Genomic DNA, 12,327 nt, shown 5'->3' with positions numbered 1-12,327 from the left:
AAGTGAAACTTGGACGATCGGAGTATCTGAGAAGAAAAGATTAGAAGCTTTTGAAATGCGGTGCTATAGGAGAATGTTAAAAATCAGATGGGTGGATAAAGTGACAAATGAAGAGGTATTGCGGCAAATAGATGAAGAAAGAAGCGTTTGGAAAAATATAGTTAAAAGAAGAGACAGACTTATAGGCCACATACTAAGGCATCCTGGAATAGTCGCTTTAATATTGGAAGGACAGGTAGAAGGAAAAAATTGTGTAGGCAGGCCACATTTGGAGTATGTAAAACAAATTGTTGGGGATGTAGGATGTAGAGGGTATACTGAAATGAAACGACTAGCACTAGATAGGGAATCTTGGAGAGCTGCATCAAACCAGTCAAATGACTGAAGACAAAAAAAAAAAAGAATAGTAATAATAAGTAAATAATATTTTATTCGTATTTTCGTGCATATTGTATGGAGTTTTATACAGAACTAACATTTGCCTGGAAGAATCAAGAGAAACAGTAGCAAAACCTTGATGAGAGGAGCATCACATAATTAATAATATTACAAATAGTTTTCAATACTTTTTAGTCGTACTTTAATCAAATTATCATACATTGCATGAATTTAATTAGTAGATTAATTTCGATTTCAAAAGATAACATCGTATATTGAAACTACGGGTAGCCGTTTTGAAGATCTTGCAATTTTTTACACCCGCACCCTTAACTTACCCCCATACTGGGGGATGTATGCAAAAGTAATGGTTGAATATTATAATGTCACCCGACCTTAGTAACTGCGCAAAATTTCATTAATAGGCAATGTCAGGTAGTATGTTAAATTATTTATTACATCTGCACCCTTAATTTACCCCCGTATGGGGGGGGGGATGGTTGCAAAAGTAATGGTGGGATATTGTATCGTCACCCGACTTTAGTAATTGTGCAAAATTTCATCGATCGGCAAGAATTTCAAGAAGTATGTTAAATTAAGGATGTAAGATTTGAGGACAAACGTGAAAAGAAAACAACCGTGTTAAAGAAAAGCAAGTAAAAACTTTTAAGAAATTTGTAAATATAGGCTTTTTGGGGCAGGGACAAAAATGTCAAAGTTTTTGATTTTCAGCCTAAATTTAGCAGTTTCTGAAATTAAAATAGATCGTTTAATTCATACAATATTTTAATAGGAAATAGATTAACTGTTTTTAAATTTCTGTGTAAAATTTCAAACGTAAATCATTACTTTTAAATTGCTTGTTATTAATTTTCTCAGTTAACTTTTGCGCAACCAGATCTAATTAACACAATTATGAAATTTCAAGAATTAAAAGAATTTTTATTTAAATTTGATTTTACATAAAAATTTCCGATTTAATAGTCGGGTAAATTTCCTTCTTCGACTAAACACGGCCTTCACCACGAGAACAATGTTTCCAGAACGACCAAATTGGTTTCCGATATTTAAAACAATCTTCCACAAAAGTTATTTTGTAACGGTTTTCAATAAAAGTAGTTTTTGAATTTTGCCGGCCTCGGTAGCGTCTCGGTCTTCAATTCGCAGGTCTCTGGTTCGAATCCCACCTTTTTTTTTTAATTTTAATAAACTATAACTTTTTTTTAGCCTAATTGAATAACACTACACCAAATTGTATAAACTTATTGTAGTAAATAATTTCTCCATTAAATAAACTTTTAAGCCCCCCAAAAAAAGGGTATCGATGAGACCTGTACTTAAAATATCAAGTTTTTAAATTTTCAAGATTGAAAAATTTGGTATTAATGCAGATGACTCAGGTACTTTTTAAGAAAAGGGAATTCCATTGGGCCTGACTTAAGAATTGAAATTTTTTATAATTTCAGATACTTTATCATTTTTTCAAATTATAAAAAATTTGGATGATACCTGTTGAGCAAGGGAATCAAATGGAACATACATTTTTTTACTAAACATTAAATTTTTCTTTTAACAGTTATATTCCAAATACTGTACACTTTTGATGTGATGATAAAAACATCATTTGATCAAGGGAGTCAACTGGGACACAAAATCTTTTATTAAAAATTATGATTTTTCTCTCAACTATTCTTTAAATTGTGTATAATTTTTAAGATAAGAACATAGTTTGATCACTAGAGGTCAAATCAGACCCAAATATTTTTACTTAACATTTTGACCTTTTTTGTAATCGTACGAAAAATATTGGATAATTAAAACGACATTTAAAAATTTTACGATAAATTTGAAATAAAAATCTGTCACAGGCAGAGCCAGGAAAGTAATGCAACCCTTTACCACTTTTTTTTTATCTGTATTTGAGTCTTAAAATTTACTAAATGGGCTGATTTTGATGATTTTTTTTTTGTTTTGTTTATTTTGTTGAAGTTTCTTTGATGGTCTATTTTACATTTTTCTACTTAAATGGAAGATTTTTCTAATCAAAACATTATATTTTTTATTACACGATTTAAAGATATTTTTCAGATAATTGTAACTTTTTCTCGGAATAACTTTTGATTAGAATAATGATGTAAAGACTTAAGTCGTTTTGATATTCAAAGCGCTTTTTTTGTTGTGAAATTTTAGAAAGTTTGTTAGAAAACTTAGAAATAATTCATATATACGAGTACATATATACTCATATTTCTGCATTCTGTACTACGTTAGCTCAAACTTTACAGGACTCTTTATTTATGATGGTTATCTTAATTTTTATACATCTTATACATTTTATACATTTTTATACATTTTATCTTAATTTTTTTACATTCCTTTACTTATTTTATCAAGATACAAATCAGTCACATTTTTCTTTGTAGACAAGTTGTTTTCATACGGGCATTATTTCTTTTATACTTAACCATATTCATATATGCAGAGTAAACTAATATCATTTTATAAAGATGGAATGAATTAATTTTTTTGTTATTCTTATTTTAAATTTTAACTTTTTTTAACTGGCTCTAAATTAAGGATTAAAAAGTAGACGGTAAATTGTAAATATTTATTAAAAGCTTTTCTTTGTAAGTGGTTTTTAAATCATGCATCCTATTTGATATAATGAAAAAAAAAGTTTAAAGAATTTCCTTTTCCACCGACCATACGCATAAATACTCCCCTCAAAATAGGAAATATTGTGAAAATACACTTCAGTATAAATACTGAAAAATATCGATAATGTTTAACATTCAGAGTAAAAGTTATTTTTCATAAAGAACCAGAAAGTGTAATAACAACGTTTTTTTCTATAGTATTAATATTTAATTTTTTAAGAATGGATATAAATATTTTTAAGTGTTCTTATCGATTACAAGGAGGTTCTTATAAATTAAGTGTCATTAATTGATAAGAACATTATGCTGATTATACTGAATTCAATTACAAAACAGACCCATAAAAATATTTTTTTACCCGATTTAAAGTATGAAAGAAATTGCTGAGACTCGTGCCCTTCAACTTCTCTGTGTTGTACTGGTCCACCGCCAAGTCCATCATCCAATTCAACTGACAATATAGCCGCAGCACCGGATTCATCCTAATATTAAAAATAAAACAAGAAATAGAAAAACAGATTAAACTTCAGTTATTATAATTAGCCAAATATGTTAAAATGTATATGTCGATAAGTTTTATTTATTTATATTTATAACATTCACACAAAACAAATTACTGTACTAGAAACTTATACTGTTAAATAAGTTTAACATGATGAAACTATCAGCTTTTACCTTATGTGTATTTTACTAATACGTACATTTGCTCAGTAATTTAAAAATCGATTGATTGTTACACGTGTAATGCTGAATATAAATCAATAATTTCCTGTCTAAATTTAAAATTAAAAATTGAAACTTCTGTTTTTATAACATTAAGTTTGTTTACATTTTGCTCCTGAATTTTTATGTTTTTTGTGCTTAAAGAGTATTTTGAGAATGATAATTAGTATATATAGCTCATTTCAATTGGGTATTATATCATATAATTAGTTTTTATTTATTTATTTAACTTTTTATTTCTTTGTTCTGAATCTATCTTGGACTATCCTATAACTTAGAGAGGAAGTTTCTAATTGAACAGGTCACTGTCAAGGGACCAAAATCCTGCAATGGGATTCGCTACAGACGCAGTATGCCCGCTTTTACGCATCTGATGATGTACATCCCTGCAGAGTGGAAAGTTTCACAAACAGTTACGGTCCCAAAACCGGTTAAATTCCACATGATATATACTCGTATAAACCTATAAGCCAGTTGCATAGTTCATCAAAGGTGTTTGAAAGGTTATTTTTTTGGAGGATGTGGCCTACTCTAGAGCAGGGTTGTTATTCCAGATTACCAGTTCGGTTTCCGTAGTGAACACTCCATTACTGAGCCAGCGACAGGCTTGTGTGTTATCAGCAGGAGTTTAGAGAACAGATACTGTTCAACAGCCTTTTAGATGTTCAGCAGGCCTTTGAAAAGGTCTGGCTGCCTGGGCTCTATTGCAAGTCGAAAAAGGTGCTCCTCAACCTTATAACGTTGTGTTCTTCATAGCTACCTAGATGGACAGTTGTCTCAGGTAAAATATAATGAAGAATTATCTGTGTTCTTTGACACTAAGTCGGGGATTTCACAGGTCCAATATTGGGCCATGTCTTATCCTCACTGCTGAACTTCTGGCTGAAAATGGAGTCACTGTTGCTTCATTCATCGATGACAACTATTCTGTCTGTTGATGCCAACCCAACTGTGGCCTCAACTAATTTACAATCTGAATTAAATCTAATCAGCACGCGGCTGGGTACATGGAAGATAGGGGTTAATCAAGCTAAGTTGAGTCGGGTGACATTGGTAATAAGGAGAGGAGACTGCCCGCGGGTTTACCTTGATGGCATTTTAATCTCACATAATGAAATCGTAAAGTACCCGGGTCTTCACGTGGATCACTGTGGTAGGTTCACGTAAGGGACAACAGAAAGCAACATGAAGTTCACAGAAATATACTAGTTGCTGGGCAGGAGGTCTGGGCTATTTTGTCTAATAAGCTACTTTTATACTCGGCAATTTTTAAACCGATATGGACATATGGCATCCAACTACAGGGCACGGCAAACAAGACAAATGTTTGAAATTATACAGCCATTTCAGAACAAACTAGTGAGGTGTATAGCTGATGCGTTGTGGTTTGTTAAATAGTGAAATTCAGAAATATTTGAGACTGATAAGTCAAGGAAGGAATACAACATTTCAGTTTGAAATATGAACTTCAGCTAAATGACAAGTTAATTGTATTGACAAGTTATCCATCTTTTTTGGCAAGTGCTAATCCACTTCTCCCAGGCTCAATGAATGCAATGAATTTTCCTGAGGAACTGTTCTAGCTACCTCTGTTTCCATTCTGTAGATAGATTAAAATCCAAACAAGCGGTTGAAACACCTATAAGCTAAAGTTAAGCCTTCTATTCTCAAAAAAATAATCTAATAAGCTAGATGTATGGAATATTAAACTTGAATGGGATAAAGTAGGTAATAGATTAAAAGATTTATAGTGCTAATTTATTTTTCATAAAGTTAATGCGCTGCTTGTCGTTAAAACACCCCATATGTTAGATGTATATATTTTTAAGTGTCATTAAGTATAATGGTTGCAGGACAATTTGGCATGAATCAGATAGTGATCTTAAAATGACATAGCTATTCACAAAAATAAAAAGATCCGAAGCCAACCCTGCTATGGAATGTGAGGAGCGTAGTGGTTTATCATTGCTTTCTTCACAGAGGTGAATACATGGTTGGATATCAACATAACAAACCTACCATAGTACAGATAATATTTAACCATACAAGGGACATGTTCATTCTATTCAACACACTGACTACCACACCCGGCAGCAAGGCCATCCTCGCCAGCAGGAGCCCCAAATCGAATCATAAACAATACCAATATAACTGTGGCACGATAGGCTGGAACTCTAGCCACCAAGGATCCTGCCACGATCAAATACCTTGACTAAACTCCCTCTGCAGACCTACACAACCCAAGGGCGCGAAGAAAACCAGACACTATAGACCACTCTTTGCGGATCATCCGGTTAATACGGAGATCCAGAAATAAATGTATTCTCTCAAGTCCCTAACAGCTCATGAACATTCGACCTCATATCGGGGTCAGACATAGAGGATGTGGTCACTGTATCATCAGTCCCCCAACCCGGGCATCGACTCGAATCCACCAAACGAAACCTAGCCAAACTCGCCTGAAAGGCACCATGCCTGGAGAGAAACTGTGTGATAAACCGATCGGGGGAAACCCATCTAATCCGCACCTATATCAACACACTGACTATCTCCATACTGAACATCATTACTCTATGAGAAAGCAATTCAAAAGTGAAACATCTGATACGTTAGGTGTTTTATATGAACCATAGCAATAAAGATCAGAAAAGATAGTATAATGAAAAAAAAGAACTATATATGCTTCAATTCAGCAGGGGATACATAAATGTGTACGTATATCTATTATACTTATTTAATTAATACAAATAAATAAAAAACAATTTGAAGAATCATCTAATTAACAAAGGCTTGTTTTCAAAGAAATTTAAACAAATTTTTCTTGTAAGGTTTATACTACCTCACAAAAAGCTGTATATTCAGTTACAATATTAAGCAGCCGATTTTATTCAGTATAAGGTATAGACTTAAATTAGATTATGTCATTAATTGAAAGTCAAGAACATAAGTACAAAAGGATTATTGGCATTATTTCAGTACAGTTAAAGGATCCATCTTTAATTGGATTTGTAACAGAAGCCTATGCACATCCAATCAACAATGTTATCTTCATAAATAAGCAACTGTTGGTTACCACATAGCCCTTTATTCACTGTATACTTTCTATACTGTTTAAAATTAAACAGCTGATTAGCTGATATAAATATAGATTTAAAAAAAATAAAAAGCAACTTAAAATTAGGTAAGAATATTTATTTATTTATGTACTTTTACAAAAAAGTAAATAGTGGCTGTTGATGGATGACAATGAATTTTGTAGCGTATGAAAAATATGCTAACCTATGCCTGACCAGGACTTGAACCTAGAATCTCCAGATAAAAAATACATACACCACCACTCTACCACGGAGATCAACATAATTATTATGACTTTTTTTTTTATCAATATGTAAGCACTACAGTTTTCTTTTTTTAACAGTAAAGTTCAATACATTTGACCTAGTTTAGCGGTTGCCATGACATTAAAAAAAAAAACATAGTAAAGAAACATTAGTAAACTTTCCATTAATATAATGACGAATTATAAATTATATGTTTTGGAAGCGCTAATCAAATAATATGAAATTACATTTACATGTGTATACTTCCCGTATAATGAATGTCCCGATTAGCGTTAAAAATGAAATGAAATGAAAAATGGGTTCAGACGAGCATGTTAATCAATCAAAATTTACAACATTACTGGTGACGTAAAACATATTGATTTTCATCTTCTTCTATTTTTTTTGTTAATTTAAAAATTACGTGCATGTAAATGACACATTATGTAAATTAAACCGATTCATAGGTAACCATATAATAGTAACTTTAAATATTTTAATACATAATTTATCACCGCTATAATATAATCCAATATTGCAATATACTTGTAAAATTATTTTTAGTAAATAATTACCGCGGTACAAAATATTGAAAGTATAAAAATAATATTTTTTCCTCCGCTGAATTGAAATATTTTGTTACACAACAAAGAGAGATATTATTAGCTTGTTTTTTTTTTCATTTTATGTTTTCAGTCTTATGGTTGTTTTGAATGAGGTTCAAAAGGTACAAGACATACTTTTAGTAAGACCCGTTTTGACATAAAAATTGAAATAAGAGGAAACAAAAAACTTTATTATAACAAAATAGACTTACATTTATAACATATTTTTCTACATATTCGCCATTCACTGCAATACATGTAGTACAAGGAAGTATTGTAATAGCGAAAAATTTCGGTTTTCAGATTTCAACGGAAATATCCATTTTGACTAGTTTCAGTGTGACATCTGTACGTATGTATCTCGCTAACTCAAAAACGATTAGCCGTAGGATGTTGAAATTTTGGATTTAGGATTGTTGTAAAATCTAGTTCTGCACCTTCCCTTTTGAATGCAATAGACTGAACCAAACGTTTCCAAAAAGCCCGAAAACCAAAAACAATCGATTTTGGACTTTTTGTTAACTTCAGTAATAAGCCCTCATCGAGAGCTTTTCATCAATATTTCATAAGCGGTACTTATTTTCATCGGTTCTAGAGTTATAGCCAAATAGAATTTTAATTAATGAAATATTTGCATCTTGCAAGGAGAAGGCACATCGGTTCAAAACCGACTTCATCTCCTTTTTTTTAATTTAAATATATTGATTTATTAATAATTATTAACCTCCGGCACTGTGGGAACGACAGCGTTCTCTCTCCCTCGCATCCTCGCTTGCAGTTTTAATGTGCGCATGCGCACAACAGTCAAATACAACGCCGCTGGAACTGTGAAGCGCACTGTTCCATACAAACACTGTTTGTATGTTTTTCATAAAATGGGGGAATGGCTACTGACATTAAGCTTATCGTATAAGTATAAATAAAGAATTAAAGAAAAAATGATTCGTATTAAATTTTATCGATAATTTCAAGTGGAAGTAGGGGTGCTTCAGATCCACAGTTCCTATACGCGAGGCTACACACGACCGAAGACATAAAATTATAAATTTATAAACGTTTCATTAAAAGAGTTCTGTACGACTGATTAATTTATACGGCGACTAATATGAGTATTGATTATTGTGTTGTTTATAGATGCACGTGCGTTGTGAAACGGCACTGATACGGGACGTGACTCGCAGAAACAGGATGAGATCACTAACACAAACGCAAAATTTGTTTATTCTTGACTCTACAAGCTCACTGAATACAGTATGGATGGATTACCCTTATCATTTCCAGTTTAATGAATGCTTTCAATTTAGAATTAGTTTCAAGTATCACTTCCAATAAAAAAACCATCGCTTCTATTACACCGCATAAGTCAGGTTTTAACAGGTTAAAGCTAAATAAACATATCTATTTCACCGCTGAAATAAATTGAGACATACAATGTTGAATATCAACCGCATTCTGATGGGACCGACATGCAGACATGCAACCGTAAATGTGACTCGATGATGGCAAAGAAGTACAGTTTCATTCATTACTTCCTAAGTATAGTTGCCCCAACGAATCTACAAGCTTGTGACGTCACGTACTAATATCTCATTTAATTATTGTTTTCCAAAACATTATTTTGCGTGTAATTATTATTTTTGTCATTTTTCTACTTACAAACAATACGGGCGCCCAAACAATACATTTATGTTGTTGTGTGCTCAATTCTTTCCATTTGAGTTGATTACATGTATAAAAATGCTTAATGACTCAATCTTGTAAATAATTCCTTAACCGATTACTAATGCTCTGATTGGTATTATGTACAGACCTATAAAAATGTATACATACAATTAGAAATGATGTCTTTCGTCACGATTATATTTAAATCCGTCGTCATTCGTAGTACACAATGTGTGTATAAAGAAATAAACTTTAGTCCAGTTTATGTTGTGTTCAGTGAAGGTATTCGGATAGGGGTTTTGTGCGGTCATATTATTTTATAATTACTCATTGTTTTTCGCAAATTTTTTATAATACATTATTTTTTGTTTTAATTTTGTACGTGTGTTATTAGTGCGGTCTGTTATGGCAGAATTTAAATCCGTAGTTAAGAAAAAAAACTTAGGAGTCAGACACGTGAAATTATCAATAATATTTATGATTCTATGGAAAAAGAACCTTTAAAAGTAGGTAAATTAACTGATGACAAACATACAATTGGCATTCAAAAATGCGAAGAAAGAAATGCTGCTGCTTGTGGAATATCAAGAACACAAGTTCAAAAACTCAGAAGAGAAAAGAGAGACATGATTCTTCAGTCAACATCCCAGTCGTGTTATTTCGCACGCCGAAAAAGTATAAACGACGTTCGAAACCTGTCAGTGGACTGGACAGTTTTGATTTAAATGTAGTTAAAAGAACAGTTAATGAATTACATTCAAAGAAGAATGAATTTCCTCTTTTTTCAGTAATCTCATTAAAGCGATCGAATTTTAATAATTGATAAGTCCGTAAAAAATTTTATTTAACGATACATTTTAACCTTATCCTTTTTTTTAAAATAGCGATAAAGATAACAAATCTTGTCCCGTGTTTGTTAAGTTGTATAGATCAAAAGACAATATGGTTTTACAAATCGAATAACAGCTCAAAAACGGTTAAAGCTACCGACCTTTAATTCCGTAAACGATAAGATATCGGAACTGACTGGCTTTTACAAAAATTTCAATGCGATTGATCCAGCGATTTTTTTTAGTAAAAACGATCAAAGTCGAAGTACGCAACAGAAAACTCAAAAACCGGTACCGTTTATCGTCTCACTGTGATCACATATTTTTAAAAATTAGTAAAAAATAAAGTATAACTTCATCGAACGCAGCATAAGATAATCTAAAACGCATAAATCTGGGGCGGGCAACAAACTGGTACTTCGGTACCTTCAATCATGTCGGCCAACGGGACAATGGTTTTGCTCAGTACCATTGTCCCGCGCCAATACCATACTCTGTGGAGTACGGTACGGTCCCGAGCTGTCCGAGCCGTTGCGGTTGTGCTTCTCGGGTTCGCTGTTTGCAGCGGGGGCGGTAGGCACGACCGTGATCTGTTTTGCCGACGCTGGGCGGAATGCGGACAAGGAGTGCTCATCCCTCCTCTCGGTTGTGGAGCCGGGTTGAGGGCAGGCTGATGTGAGCTTAGCTCTGCCGAAGTCTTGCGCCGTTCAGTGCGAGCCAGTTACTTCGACCCTTGGCAAGGATTGTACCACGGGTAAGGATATCGGTGCCCTTACTGCTAGCGCGAACCCTGGGATATCGGCATAGCGGGTCAGGCAGTACCTGACTCCTCGGCTCGGGTTAAATTTGTGGGAAGTGACTGACTGGGGAACCCAGACAGGATCAATGATCCGGGGCACGCCCATCAATCTCTCCGCCCGCACCTTGAAACATATCGACTGATGGAAATATAGGTTATGGAAACATCAACATCCACATCTTTCGTGGCAGAGGGTCCACGTAAAAAACGCCGTTCAAGACAATCTTTGTCTTCGAATGCGAAGAGAAGGAATAGCGGCGACTTCAGTGAGCCAAACAAGAACATCCGTACTAAGTTTCGGTCGAAGTGCTTTGGGCCGATTCCAAAGTATCTGGTGATAAAGAAGAAAAAAGGGGATTTTTCAAACTTAGTCCTTTTGGGATTGCTCGTGGGATCACGAAAGCTGCAGGAGGAACTGTAAAAGAGACCAGGAAGAAAGCTATGGACTTGTTTGTGTAGATCGTCAATGACTTACAGTCATCACGGCTGCTTAAAGCTACGAAGATAGGACTCATCGACGTTGAAATTGTAGCGCACGGTACACTAAATACCTCTAAAGGGGATTTGAGTGCAGAGACCTTCTAAACTGCACAGAAGAGATCGTCAAGCAATTTCAGGGACAAATTGTTGCACGTCGACGTTTGAACATCCGACGTAATGGAGAGGTTGTATCCTCCGCGTCACATGTTTTAACACTTAAAAAACCTGTGTCCTAAGAAAATCAAGGCCGGCTTTCATAAAATAGATGTTCATCCTTTTATCCCGACTCCGTTGCAGTGTTTTGGCTGTCAGAAATTCAGACATACTACAACGAGATGCACTAAGAAACAGATCTGTCCCTGTGATTATCTATTACATCCCGACGAGATCCGCTGGTTTGTGTTAACTGCCATGGACATCAATCTGTTAGGTCGCGAAACTGTCCGATTTATTCAAAAGGTCAGCGAAGCTAGAAAAACTGTGATCAGCAGATCACCGAAGACTTCGCCCTATTCTCAGGTCGCTGCGGCTCCTGCAGCTTCTTTTAAACCAAAGGAGGTAATTTCATAAATGGCACCAGTATTGGTAAGCACGGTCGAACGTATCATCGATCGTAAATTAAAGAGTTTAAAGAAAGTAATCCGAAGCCGATGAAGAAAGAAGCGGATTTCTCTACACAAAAGATTGTTACACGACCGAGAAATGAACCTTCGACCGGTCAAAAGGCGAAGGACAAAATGAAAAATACTAAGATTAAAATACAGATCGAAAAAATCCCCACTCTGGGACTTGTGAAACCGGAATTTAAGATTTTGGAAAAGGAAAATTTTGAAAAACCAATAATGGAGCCTCCAAAAGCACAGTGGTCTTTAA

The 12,327-nt window shown here is 34.0% G+C and overlaps 1 protein-coding gene across 1 annotated transcript in view; it reads right to left on the bottom strand.

Moving 5' to 3' along the window:
• LOC142328240 (actin depolymerizing venom protein gelsolin 1-like) overlaps nt 1-12,327 on the bottom strand; it is a 146,211-nt gene that overhangs the window by 15,616 nt on the left and 118,268 nt on the right. The window contains exon 5 of the mRNA XM_075371872.1: nt 3,394-3,517. Within this exon, the coding sequence (XP_075227987.1) occupies nt 3,394-3,517 (124 nt within the window). The remainder of the gene's footprint in view (nt 1-3,393; nt 3,518-12,327) is intronic.

This window comes from Lycorma delicatula, chromosome 7, assembly GCF_047948215.1.
Source record: "Lycorma delicatula isolate Av1 chromosome 7, ASM4794821v1, whole genome shotgun sequence".
Classification (NCBI taxonomy): domain Eukaryota; kingdom Metazoa; phylum Arthropoda; class Insecta; order Hemiptera; family Fulgoridae; genus Lycorma; species Lycorma delicatula.
This window is presented reverse-complemented; position numbering and strand designations above follow the sequence as displayed.